At 38.4% G+C, this 12,686-nt stretch overlaps 1 protein-coding gene across 2 annotated transcripts in view; it reads right to left on the bottom strand.

Moving 5' to 3' along the window:
- PRDM4 (PR/SET domain 4) overlaps window positions 1–12,686 on the bottom strand; it is a 19,986-nt gene extending 7,300 nt beyond the window's left edge. The window contains exons 1-9 of one of the 2 annotated variants that reach the window (XM_007427871.4): window positions 12,321–12,686; window positions 11,318–11,457; window positions 9,168–9,301; window positions 8,583–8,759; window positions 7,326–8,111; window positions 4,104–4,253; window positions 2,377–2,424; window positions 1,208–1,326; window positions 512–597 (exon numbers count right to left, since the gene is read on the bottom strand). In XM_007427871.4, coding sequence (XP_007427933.1) covers window positions 512–597; window positions 1,208–1,326; window positions 2,377–2,424; window positions 4,104–4,253; window positions 7,326–8,111; window positions 8,583–8,759; window positions 9,168–9,301; window positions 11,318–11,346 — 1,529 coding nt within the window. In that variant the 5' untranslated portion in view covers window positions 11,347–11,457; window positions 12,321–12,686. The remainder of the gene's footprint in view (window positions 1–511; window positions 598–1,207; window positions 1,327–2,376; window positions 2,425–4,103; window positions 4,254–7,325; window positions 8,112–8,582; window positions 8,760–9,167; window positions 9,302–11,317; window positions 11,458–12,320) is intronic. The other variant, XM_007427872.4, reaches the window with a different exon arrangement.

Below are 12,686 nucleotides of genomic sequence, written 5' to 3'. Positions count from 1 at the left end.
AATCTATTGGTCAAAATAGTAATGTAAAAGCATGCTGAATCAGTCCCCCAAAAACATTTGATAGTTAATCCAATCCTGCGATAGTAGATGTTGAAATATAAAGTGAATTTCTTAAACTATTCCAGAGAGCCTGTTTAGTGTAGTGGTTAAGGCATCAGGCTAGAAACTGGGAGTCTGTGAGTTCTAGTCCCGCTTTAGGCACAAAGCCAGCTGGGTGACCTTAGCCCAGTCATGCTCTCTTATCCTAGGAAGAAGGTAACAGCAAACCACTTCCAAAAATCTTGCCAAGAAAACTGCAGGGATTGTCCAGGCAGTCCCTAGGAGTCAACACTAAAACAAAAAACAACCCTATTCCAAGTCCAGAATATTAAGGAATAAAGGAAAAGAGCTATTTTAAGTTATATATATATATATTAATGCCATATTATGTTATAAAATATCTAGTGAGGTATATAGGATTATCATGAAGTTATTTAGTTTTTGGGTTTTTTTTGTTCTATCCTTTTCTCACCTGGCCTTCCGCACAAACATCATCCAGTTACATTCATTTTCATCTGTTGTGATGATGTAGAATTCCAGGACATTATTGTGATACATCTGAAAGAAGATAATTAGAGCCATCTCAGATGGTTAAAAATCTCCCTACAAAATGAAGAAAGCACCTTAGCAGCTGCATGAAGTTTTTTGATTACAGTCATCACTTCCTTTAGGCAAGTCAGATAAGCACAGAACATATAGCAACAGTCTCCAATCACTATGGCTTAAAGAATCAGAGCAATGCATGTAGGCATTTGGATGACCTTCTGTGGGAAGGGAATTACTTCTTTTGTAACAAGGTACATTCTCCTCTGCCCCCAATTTCCAAAATCCATCATCTGAACCCCGGTGCTTGGTAATGAGCCAGTAGGAGGAGGGCACCAACAGCAAAGAGCACAGTGGTAAATCTGATTTTGGTCTGCAATGCTTAAAATAACATTCCTAAGCACTATATACTGGGAAAAAAAGAGGTAGGTCTCTTTGGAAAACATTTTTCTATATAAGAATAGGACAGTAAATCAATATACGGCAACCAATCATTTTATCCATTACCAAGATACTTTTTTCACTGTAATAAATGCAGTGTCCCCATTCTGCATGCGCAAAAGAGCCTACTCCAAACAATTATTTTGCTTGAGAATGCTCTAAAGAGAGCATTATGCAAACTGACCTTCCAAATGTGATTGGCCGCTTTGTCTGTCCAGTCAGCTACTTCCACTGAGTGACTCTGTTGACCAATGAGTGGTCCAAAGCAAGTACGGACAGGAATGGTTTCTCGAGCCCACACACCTATGAACAGTTGGGAAAATAAATTGTAATCCACTGATTACACCAAATGAAAGCCAGTACCAACAAGCAATATAGTGCTTTGAGTTTCACTGCTAAGCAAAAATCTATGAAAGCTTCTACAAAATGGAAAATCACAGAAACAATCATATTTTTGTGAGTAAACTCATGTATAATATTACATTAGTCCACTTTATTCTAATATCAATTCATCTGAGGTGACTGGTGAAACTTTCAAATGACTTGTGAAACTGAGGTCCAGATCTTTTGTGCTCATTAAAGATTTCATGTTACTTCTGGCAAAAATAGAAAATTCTTATTTCAGAAACTGCAGAAGTAGCCAGGAATACAGCAAGAGTGTGCGTGGAATGGGGTGTGTGTGTAATTCTCCTAGTTACTTTAAATAAGAACTCCATAAAATTATGTTAGTAACATTCCCATCTTCAGAAAGTGGTGCTCCAAGAAACCCAGGGTCTCCTAGTGATAACAAACATCTTTCCCCCAAAGAATAGTTTCTACATCCTCACTAATCCTTCTCTCCAATGTATATCTATAGACAGCATAAGTCACAGTTCAGTCAAGCTATCTATGAAGTCCATAGCCACACACAAACTGTAGGCTCTTCTCTTAAAAAATGATTCAGAATAATCTTCAATGTCTTAGTGTTCCATGATATATATAAAAAGATGATCCAGTGAGTTACTGCAGAAAGTATTCTGCCAAGATGTTTTTAAAAATGGAAAACGAACAAGGGTTTCAAGCCTCTTTTGAACATTGCCTCAACAAAGTTTGATTAAGCATGAGTGAATTCATATGTTATACTTAAGTTTCATCTCAAAACAGAGGTAAAGCCAAACAATAATTAAATAAGAACAGTTAAAAGGAAAAAGCATTTCTGAAAACCGTATTAGCAAAATACAATGTCATAGAATATAAATAATTAAACACATACAAAACCCAAGTATAACTATATTTTTTCTATGAATAACTAGGCCTACTTCCATTCACTGCTAAACTTGAGATTCAATGCCAAAGTGTAGGTAGTGGTCATACCTAAGGAAGGAGATCCAAGACAGGTTGATAATTGACAATACTGCCCACCTAAAAGAAAGCAATAATTCTCCATTACCATAAACTTGCACATATGGAACTTTGCTATTAGACTGGGAGATAAAATAAAATGCTGTTAGATTTTCAACTTTCTTCTTCAAAGTATAAATTATCTTTCTTAGAAAATGTTAGGCTCTTTAATTTTATGAGGATATTTAATATAATTGCTATACCTCCAAGAATATACAGTTACCTGCAAATTTAGATATCCCTATTCAAAGTTTATGTTTCAATGAATTCCCAAGTGAACAAAAGCCAACGCAATTTGTACATGGTAGAGTTAAACACAACATACTTCTGCAAATCTGAACGCATACTTACAATTTATGTGCAGTTGTTTACAGTTTCAAATAAGAAAACAGTGGCTATGGCAGGTGCAAAAGTTTAGACTCCCTATCATTTGATTCAGTGCAGCTATATTTTTTATTGTAAAGTCATTTGTAAGGCCCCCAAAGGTCTATAATTAATCAGAATAAGACAATTCCACATATGAACAAAAACTCTGCTAACCTCTCAAGTTCCAATTGTCTATTTTCAACAAACATGAGATTTTCTGAACAGCTGTCTGAGCATCTGAACTGTTCAAGGCAAAACAAGATCTGGAAGACCAAGATAAATCTTAGCTAGAACTGCCTAAAAACTGTTCAGATCTGCAAAACAGAATTTGCTGCAAACAATCTGCTCAAAAGGTTAGCTGAGTGTGGAGTAGTTATCTGCCAGTTCACAGTACAGCATCGCTTATACAACAATCATCTGCGTGGGAGAATTGTCTGAAAATCCCCTTTATTCCAAACTCATCTCCAGAGTCATTGTTTAAAGTATGAAAAAGGAAACCTTGATAAGCCTGAAATGTGTTGGAATGCAGTCCTTTGGACTGATGAAGCAAAAATTGTGTTGTCTGGCCACAGCCATTCAAGATGCATTTGAAGGGTGCAGCTTTTGAAGAAAAGAACACCTGCCAACTGTTAAGCAGGAGGTGGCTCTATTATGCTTTGGTGTTGTGTGGCAGTAAGTAGCACAGGAAATATTGTGTGGGTGGAAGGAAGAATGCATTCAACTAAATATCAACACATTTTAGAAACTAAATAAGGTTACTGAAGAAGTTAGAAATGAAAAGAGGTTGGATATTTCAGCAACACAATGATTCAAAATGTATCTCCAAACTGATCATGAAGTACTTAACAGAAAAGATGCCAGTTCTGGGATGGCCACAATCCTCAAGCTTGAATATTACTGAAAATCTGTGTGGATACCTGAAGTATGAAACGCATGCAAGAAGACCTAAGAGTATTTCTGAGCTAGGAAACTTCTACTAAGAAGAGTATGGAAAAATTCCAAAAGCAAGAATAGAAGGACAACCAGTTGGCTACAGAAAATGTTTAGAAGCAATTATTTCTACCTAAGGAGGTATTACAAATTACTGATTCAGAAAGATGTCCAAACATCTGCATCTGCCACATTCACTGTTTTATTTTGGATGTGTAAGCTATTGCACAAAAATAGTAACTGCATTCAAATTTGCAAAAATATGTGTTAACTTTTACCACATAGAGGATGCACTGTAAAGCTCTACCCAGATTCATATTCCTCCCCAAGTAGTAGCTTTTATTTTCCACTACTGTGTCAAATTGTGTTTCAAGATGAGAATGTGCAATAAACAAAATCCTTACCAACTTCGGGTCCCATGACAGCATGTCGGATATTAAGCTGCTTTGGGACAGAAAGTCTGGCCCTGCTCTCTATTGGAGTGTCAGAAACAAAAGTCACTGGCCCATGATCTGGGCAGTCTGATGGGTAAGCTTTGTCGCAGAGTGTGCACCCTGTGGATAAGAAAAAAGGACACAGCATGGGAGAATTGTTCCTGTCAGATCCTATAACAGGACAGGCAAGATGAGGGTACAAAACCCTCAAAGTAATAGTTATTACACTTATGCCTATACAATGTTTCTTTCCTTGAGGCCTGCGGCAAATAAAAATGGCCTTGAAGTGATAGGTAAAGAAACTTTACAAAAGTTAGCTTTTGATGGGGGGTAGGGTTGGAGACATAATATGGGTATGAGTGGGCAAATAAACCTGGTTAAATATTTTATGGACTATATTGGGGAGGGGAAACAAATCTATTTGCAAAATTGAGATATGGATGATAAGAAAACAGGTCATATAAATGCAGGCGATTTTTTTTTATGAACATATTCTTCTGCCCACACAACTTAGATACAAATAAATATGCAATAGCTTTACCGGAAAATCTGCTATGACAACCTAGCTATTACAACCATAGAACATAGGAAACTGAGTTTTCCCTCATTTACTTGCAGTGCTGACTAATGTGAAGATGTGGATAACTGAAGAGAAAGTCATATTTCTTCCTCCTGTGGAAGATGTTCAAGTAAATAAATGAAAATTGGTGTATGTATTTTGAATGATAATAATTAAAACACTGAATGCAAAAACATTTAAGACATATGAAAAACAGATGCTTATACAGTGGGGCAAAAAAGTATTTAGTCAGCCACCAATTGTGCAAGTTCTCCCACTTAAAAAGATGAGAGAGGCCTGTAATTTTCATCATAGGTATACCTCAACTATGAGAGACAAAATGGGGGAAAAAATCCAGAAAATCACATTGTCTGATTTTTAAAGAATTTATTTGCAAATCATGGTGGAAAGTAAGTATTTGGTCAATATCAGAAGTTCATCTCAATACTTTGTTATATATCCTTTGTTGGCAATGACAGAGGTCAAATGTTTTCTGTAAGTCTTCACAAGGTTTTCACACACTGTTGCTGGTATTTTGGCCCATTCCTCCATGCAGATCTCCTCTAGAGCAGTGATGTTTTGGGGCTGTCGCTGGGCAACACGGACTTTCAACTCCCTCCAAAGGTTTTCCATGGGGTTGAGATCTGGAGACTGGCTAGGCCACTCCAGGACCTTGAAATGCTTCTTACGAAGCCACTCCTTCATTGCCTGGGCGGTGTGTTTGGGATCATTGTCATGCTGAAAGACCCAGCCACATTTCATCTTCAATGCCCTTGCTGATGGAAGGAGGTGTTCACTCAAAATCTCACAATACATGGCCCCATTCATTCTTTCCTTTACACGGATCAGTCATCCTGGTCCCTTTGCAGAAAAACAGCCCCAAAGCATGATCTTTCCACCCCCATGCTTCACAGTAGGTATGGTGTTCTTTGGATGCAACTCAACATTCTCTCTCCTCCAAACACGACGAGTTTAGACCAAAACGTTCTACTTTGGTTTCATCTGACCATATGACATTCTCCCAATCCTCTTCTGGATCATCCAAATGCTCTCTAGCAAACTTCAGACAGGCCCGGACATGTACTGGCTTAAGCAGGGGGACACGTCTGGCACTGCAGGATTTGAGTCCCTGGTGGCGTAGTGTGTTACTGATGGTAGTTTGTTACTTTGGTCCCAGCTCTCTGCAGGTCATTCACTAGGTCCCCCCATGTGGTCCTGGGATTTTTGCTCACCATTCTTGTGATCATTTTGACCCCACAGGGTGAGATCTTGCATGGAGCCCCAGATCAAGGGAGATTATCAGTGGTCTTATATGTCTTCCATTTTCCAATTATTGCTCCCACAGTTGATTTCTTCACACCAACCTGCTTGCCTATTGCAGATTCAGTCTTCCCAGCCTGGTGCAGGTCTACAATTTTGTTTCTGGTGTCCTTCAACAGCTCTTTGGTCTTGGCCATAATGGAGTTCAGAGTGTGACTGAGGTTGTGGACAGGTGTCTTTTATACTGATAACAAGGTCAAACAGGTGCCATTACTACAAGTAACGAGTGGAGGACAGAGGAGCCTCTTAAAGAAGTAGTTACAGGTCTGTGAGAGCCAGACATCTTGCTTGTTTGTAGGTGACCAAATACTTATTTTCCACCATGATTTGCAAATAAATTCTTTAAAAATCAGACAATGTGATTTTCTGGAATTTTTTTTCTCATTTTGTCTCTCATAGTTGAGGTATACCTATGTTGAAAATTACAGGCCTCTCTCATCTTTTTAAGTGGGAGAACTTGCACAATTGGTGGCTGACTAAATACTTTTTTGCCCCACTGTATGCATGCCAATTTCTCTGAATTGAGGGGACAGCAAGAAGGAAGAGTTGATCTGTTCAGCGAGTGAAACCCAGCAAAACAGTCCATACCCATTTTAGTTTTTAGATATATCTGTATTTATCCTAAACTGAAAAGAAAACCCTTAGGAGAAAATCTAACCGGAGACAAACTGCAAACCAAATATATAGTTGTATTAGATAAGCATATATAGAATTGTAACTGTTTATTGTTATATTGATATATTAACACTTTTTTTCTCTTTGTATTTTTTTTCTTTTTATGTTAAAGCACTTTTATGTATTTTTTTCTTCTTTTTGTAATCAAAAAATTTAAAAAATAAACAAAAAAAGACAAACTGCAAACCAAATATACTAACATATTTATTATATAGCGCAGGAACAGACAATTGGTGCATTTCAGATGTTTTGAACTTTAACTGTTTACCATCTCTGGCCATTCCCTATACTGACTGATGTTTATGTCAAAAACATACACAATAAACGAAGTTGCCTTCCTCTCACATCCAGAGTAGGTTTGCATTTTGTGCTAAGCCAAATTGTGATTCGTTTGTTTTTGGCTTAATGGGCCAAATGGGGTGTATTAACCATGGTTAAATAAATAATGGCTTATAGTTCTGTGTAAATTCAACTACTGGTTAAAAGTTTAGTTCCAGTTTTCTTCAACTTCTGTAAGCTTTTTCTATAGGCCCACTGGACTTTGTCATAAGTACATACATTTAAAAGCAGGGTAAGTTGAACTTTTTGAAGTAGTTGGAAAATAACTACTATTCAATCACATATTGACACATACTTACATATTGTAAACAATGTAGCCATATTCTCCTTATTGGAATTGGAATCTTCCATCTGCAATGATGATGGCACAAAAGCAAGATTGTCTGAGGAGACATCCACATGATTTTGTCCCATGGCTACTTCCTGGTTTATGGAGGATACTGTCACTGGCTCCAAGCTGAGACCCACTTCATGTAATGAGACAGATTCCAGGGAAGTGAGATTATGTGAGGTAGAAAGTGCAACACTCACAGAATTGCTGCTCATGGCCACTGTATGAATAGAGTCCCCAAGTGTTCGGTCAGGCATCCCATTGACACGGCCTGCAATGTGGTCAGTCTCCATAACAACAGGAAGTTCCAAACTGCTACCATGGATAGGGATTACACCATTATGCCCTACAGTTTCTGTGGCTAAACTGCTATCCACTGCTAGAGGCTCATGATTACGACTGCCATTTGCAATCTGTGAATGATCCCCACCTACATCACTCATCCTAAGTTCTTCGGCCATTCTGTCACTAGAGATTGGACTGGTAACCCTTGAAACACTTTCTATGGTAATTGTTGTATCCAGAGCGACATCATGGCCATCGCTGGGATGCAAACTTTGAGTGTTGTGTGCATTCACTGAACGGGAATCCATGGAGACAATGCCTGCTTCAAGACCCACGGTTCCATTGGGCTGATAGGGATCTAAGTCTGAAGGATTATTGGAGACAGATAAAGCTGAGTTACTATCAACATTGATATTGTTGGGGTGAATACACTGAGGTGGAGGTCTGTCAGCTAAGTAAGATATTAGACCTGAGGAAGGGGAGAAACGAAAGAAAGATAAAAGTAAGCACATTGTTTTGCACTAACAAGTCAAGTTTTAAATTGCTGAACACAAGGACAATCAATTTGCACTAGTGCATGCAATGAACTTAAGACTTTGTATTTGCACCTCTTATGATTTGCAAATAAAGAGTCCATGTGATTTAAAAAATTATTAAGCCACAAGAAAAAAAATGTACAAGTTCACTTCCACAATTCCAGATGTCTATTCTTGTAATGATTAATTTTCAAATAAATAAAACAGAATTATAAAACTGGAAGAGAATATTCGACACATCCCTATTTACCTGTAAAATGTATATTCTGTTGCCTATTCAGTTGAGCCTTTCTTTGCAACTTACAATAAAGTGGTAACATTTGTCCCCTATTAAATGTGATCCTTTCTGAACATATTACTGAACTTAAGATTTTATACAAAGTCTATTGTGTCACACTACGTACCAGGTAGAATGTGTCTAAAGTAGCTGCTTTCTAGATGAGGGTAAGGTGGTGGAGGTAGGGTATAATTTCTCTCTGGTATACCGCACATCACTCCTCGATCTCCAATGCCCATTGGAAGCATCAGAGACAAAGCAGAAGGTAATGAGGGCCCCAAATTTGGAATTGCAACTGGTAATCCTAATACAAACAAAATAATTAGTCTACAACCGATATAAGATAAAGACATTTGGGGAGAGTGGATGCACAGAGACAAAGAGTAAAAATTGGAAAGGTCAATAGAGGTTTTGATTTCCACACAAATGGGGGAAACTCTACTTAAAATATGCATTCACTGCTGTTCACAATATTTTTAATGTGTGTTACATTTCTATTGACTTTTTTGTAATAATGGAAAGATGCTCAATTCTTGAAAATTACACCTAGGAGCCAAGGTTTGGGCATTAGCAAAACACTGAGGAAAAAGGGCCAAAGCAAAATTGAGTTACCTAAAGCTGGGCTTAGACATGTCACATCATCTCCCAATTTGAAAAGAACAGAAATAAAGACATCAAGAAAATGTGTCTTCATCCTGACTTGATACATTACCTGGTGCTGGTATGGCATTATGGGTGGGTGAGGAGGCCAAAGCTATGTGATTTCCTGCAACAGCCAGGGCATTGCTCACAGAAGAAGCTGTCAACTGTTCCATCCCCACAGGGCTCAGGCTCATTTCATTCATCCTAGAAAAAAGAGGAACATTTAAAATGTAAATAATAGTTCAGGCAAGCATGAGTTTGGCATTTAACAAACATACAGAACTTGGTATAAAACAGGGTTCTACAATTAGTTTTTGGCTGAGAGTTAAAATTAACTTTTAAGCGGTGTGACAAGGGGCTGTACTCTAACATGGAGGGTCAAGGCAAACACTAAATTTCATTTTATTTAAATGAGTCATATAAATTCTATTAATGTAATCAATTGCCATGATTTTAATAATTTCCTTTCTATCATGTTAAAAATTAAAATTTGGTCTAAATTTCTGGAGAAGTTTTAGGGAATGCACTACTGGTATAGAAAAATAGTACATGCTTTTTTGCTTTTCTCCCCCCACTCCTTTTATTTTTTCTATTCCTCCAGCATATTTAATAAAAGACTCCAAAGAAGCTGAGGTGAAACTGGGACAGAGTCAAAGAACTGAGAAGCAGGGTGTTTCAAGATTGTTTGCCAATGGGAAAGCAGACTGCCCACAAACACTGTAGCATTACAACATTGCAAAGGAAAGATAGCTTTATTCCAATGTCAGATAAAGTGCAATGGAGCAAGATTTTAAAATGTTCTGATACTGTACAAAAGCAGGTCTGGAATTGGTTCCAAATCAGGCTAAGTGTGGAAGTGCCCATAGGTTAAAATCTTTAAGAGTATGCTAACATTTTAATTTCTCATGCTTTTGTAACCACTGTCTGTACTTCCTTAAAGCTTACCAAAATCAAACTGTGTACCAGTAATAAATTCAGTATTAAATATTAAACCTCGATTTAAAGGAAACCCATTTCATGGGCACTGGATGCAATGGACAACATTTCTATCTCGACATTCCCCGAAATAACAGACAAGTCCATTAATCCAAGTAGTCTAGATCAGATACTGAAATCTACATTATTATGTACATTATAACACAGTTTGCATCATTTGTGTCATATTATCATACAAATACTGAACATCACTGTGAATGACATCATTCAAGCTTAACGGACATTTGGGAATTAACACCCCCCCCCGAATGATCTGTTAAATCTTATGATTTTTCAAATACTGCAGGCATATATTGAGCAAAACACAGCAGTTCTATGCTTATAATTCATACATGTAGCTGCCATCTTTAAAATGTTACTTGATTATTAAAAAGCTACTAAGCGCAAATGAAAAGCACAATCTTTTTAGATTGATTGGAACTATTGGAATATAATTATTTTAGTAGGAAAAGACATTCATGCATTTTATCCATCTTATTACTGCCACACATTAGAACCCACTGCAAATTAGTTGTGAATCTGCAAAAACTTTAAAATTTGTAGCCCTAATAATGATCTAACCAGAGTTATACATACAGAATATGTTTCTTCTGCCTCTCTCTTTGCTCATTTAATGAATGTTTAACTCATTTAGGCTTTGTAATTGACACTTATTCTTATCAACATTGGCAGGATTCACACAACAGAAACACAAGAACTAGGCTCTGTATCAGTCCCTTTTCTGAGCATACCTCCTAACTGAAAGAAAGCAAATTAACAGCAGTGACTCCCAGAGGCAAAATGGACAATGTTGTCCAAAGGCAGATAATTCTGCTGCAACAAGTGTGAATCAATATTATAATTACACCTAAATCAAAGATGAAATAGATTCATCCAGCCAAAGCTCACAAACAGTAAACGAGTTAGAGATGTATCAGAAAACTCTCAGAGGCAGGATCCCACTCCCAATGTCCCGTCCCTCCTAAGGGATTAACCACATCTCTCAGAGACAGACTATTCTGTGCTTCTCTGTTTACAGAAAAAGGGCCTGTCCTTTCACTGAATACAGAGAAGCACAGAGTGATCTGGCCCCAAGAGGTACGGTTTAGAGAAAGGGCCTCTGTCCAGGCTTCTGTCTGCGCAATGGACATATGTTGCCATCATTCATGCACTGGATATGAATAAGAGCCCCTTGTTGTGCAGCATAATGATAGGGAACCCCAACTGTCCCAGGCTCTTTCCTACCAGGGAGGAACTTGATGGGCGTACATCATGTCAAAATGCAGTCATCTGGAGGATGTGGCAACTATATATCAGTCACAGAGAGACATGACAACTAGGCACTATCCTGCTCCACCCACACACATGAAGGATGTTCTTCTTTGCTGTAAGAAATGTAATTGAGGAAAAGTTGCCAATTTATAAACTCACTGCCTTAGACCTGAGCTTGTGACTAAACCTTCTTTCAACTATAATTTTAAGTGCAAATTTGCAAAAGGAATAGTGCTTGCAGATAGAATATGAAGATTTTATACCTCCCAATCTCAACAATTCCTTCTCACAGCATCTTCAGCATTGCTAGTATAGAGAATAAGCTAGAGAGATCACTTCACTTGCAGTGAAGTGAAGTGGGCTGAATAGGATCACTGTTCTGCCAACATTTCATCAAAATACAAATAAATGTCTTTATCAGTATCCTCATGAGATATATTTACATACCAATATCAACAATAGAAAAGGATTGGCAGATCACATTTTGTATAACATTTCAATAAAGCCTGAACACATTTCTACTTGCTTCAGATCTATGCAATTTACATATATCTTGGCTTATATATGCTTTGATATGTAATTAAATACAACATGCTAATTAACTAATAGTGTTATACTCCACAGCTTGAAATAACATGCTCTTTGGAAATCTTTCACTTTACTAAAACTTAGCAGAGATGTCTCTCATTTACTCATAAAATAATAGCAGCTGCTTAATCTTTGAAGAAAACTGTGGCCCATCAAAGCTTATGCCACAATGACATGAATCTTTATTACCCAATATTGTCTTTAAAGACTTTCACCGTTTAGATATAGAACAGTTTTGGTGATCTCCATACATTCCTTTTCCCCCTCAGACTGTAGTAATTCATGATGACACTCTAGACATGCTCAGACACACTCACCAAAACTCACGCATCAGAAACAGATTCCTGGGCTAAGCCCCAGAATAAATACACGCATGCAATGCTCCCACCTGGGATGCATCTGCCGGCGAGGCCGGGCCTATGAGGGGCCCAGCGGCGGCAGCCTTTTTCTCCTCCACATCTGGTCCCCCTTTCCAGCTTTTGTCCTCCAGCACCTTCGTCCTCCTCCGCCGCCGCTCTCCAGGCAAGCCAGCATCGACCTAAGGCGGACCCAGGCACCTCCCGCAGCACCTGAGCCCAGATGCCCGCCGCCGCAACCAGAACCGCCTCATGAGCCAACCGATGGATCGCGGAAATAGGAGAGGGGGCAGAAAGAATTGGCGCACCAATTACGCAGAGCGCCCCCCTCCGGAAAGAGCGGTGGTGCAGCTGTGGAAGAGCGCCTCCCCCGAGAGAGGAAGGGGGCGTGGTCAAAA

This window comes from Python bivittatus, unplaced genomic scaffold (genome assembly GCF_059951505.1).
Source record: "Python bivittatus isolate LINGU-HERP-01145 unplaced genomic scaffold, Pbiv_v1 ctg000330_np1212, whole genome shotgun sequence".
NCBI classification, from domain to species: domain Eukaryota; kingdom Metazoa; phylum Chordata; class Lepidosauria; order Squamata; family Pythonidae; genus Python; species Python bivittatus.
This window is presented reverse-complemented; position numbering and strand designations above follow the sequence as displayed.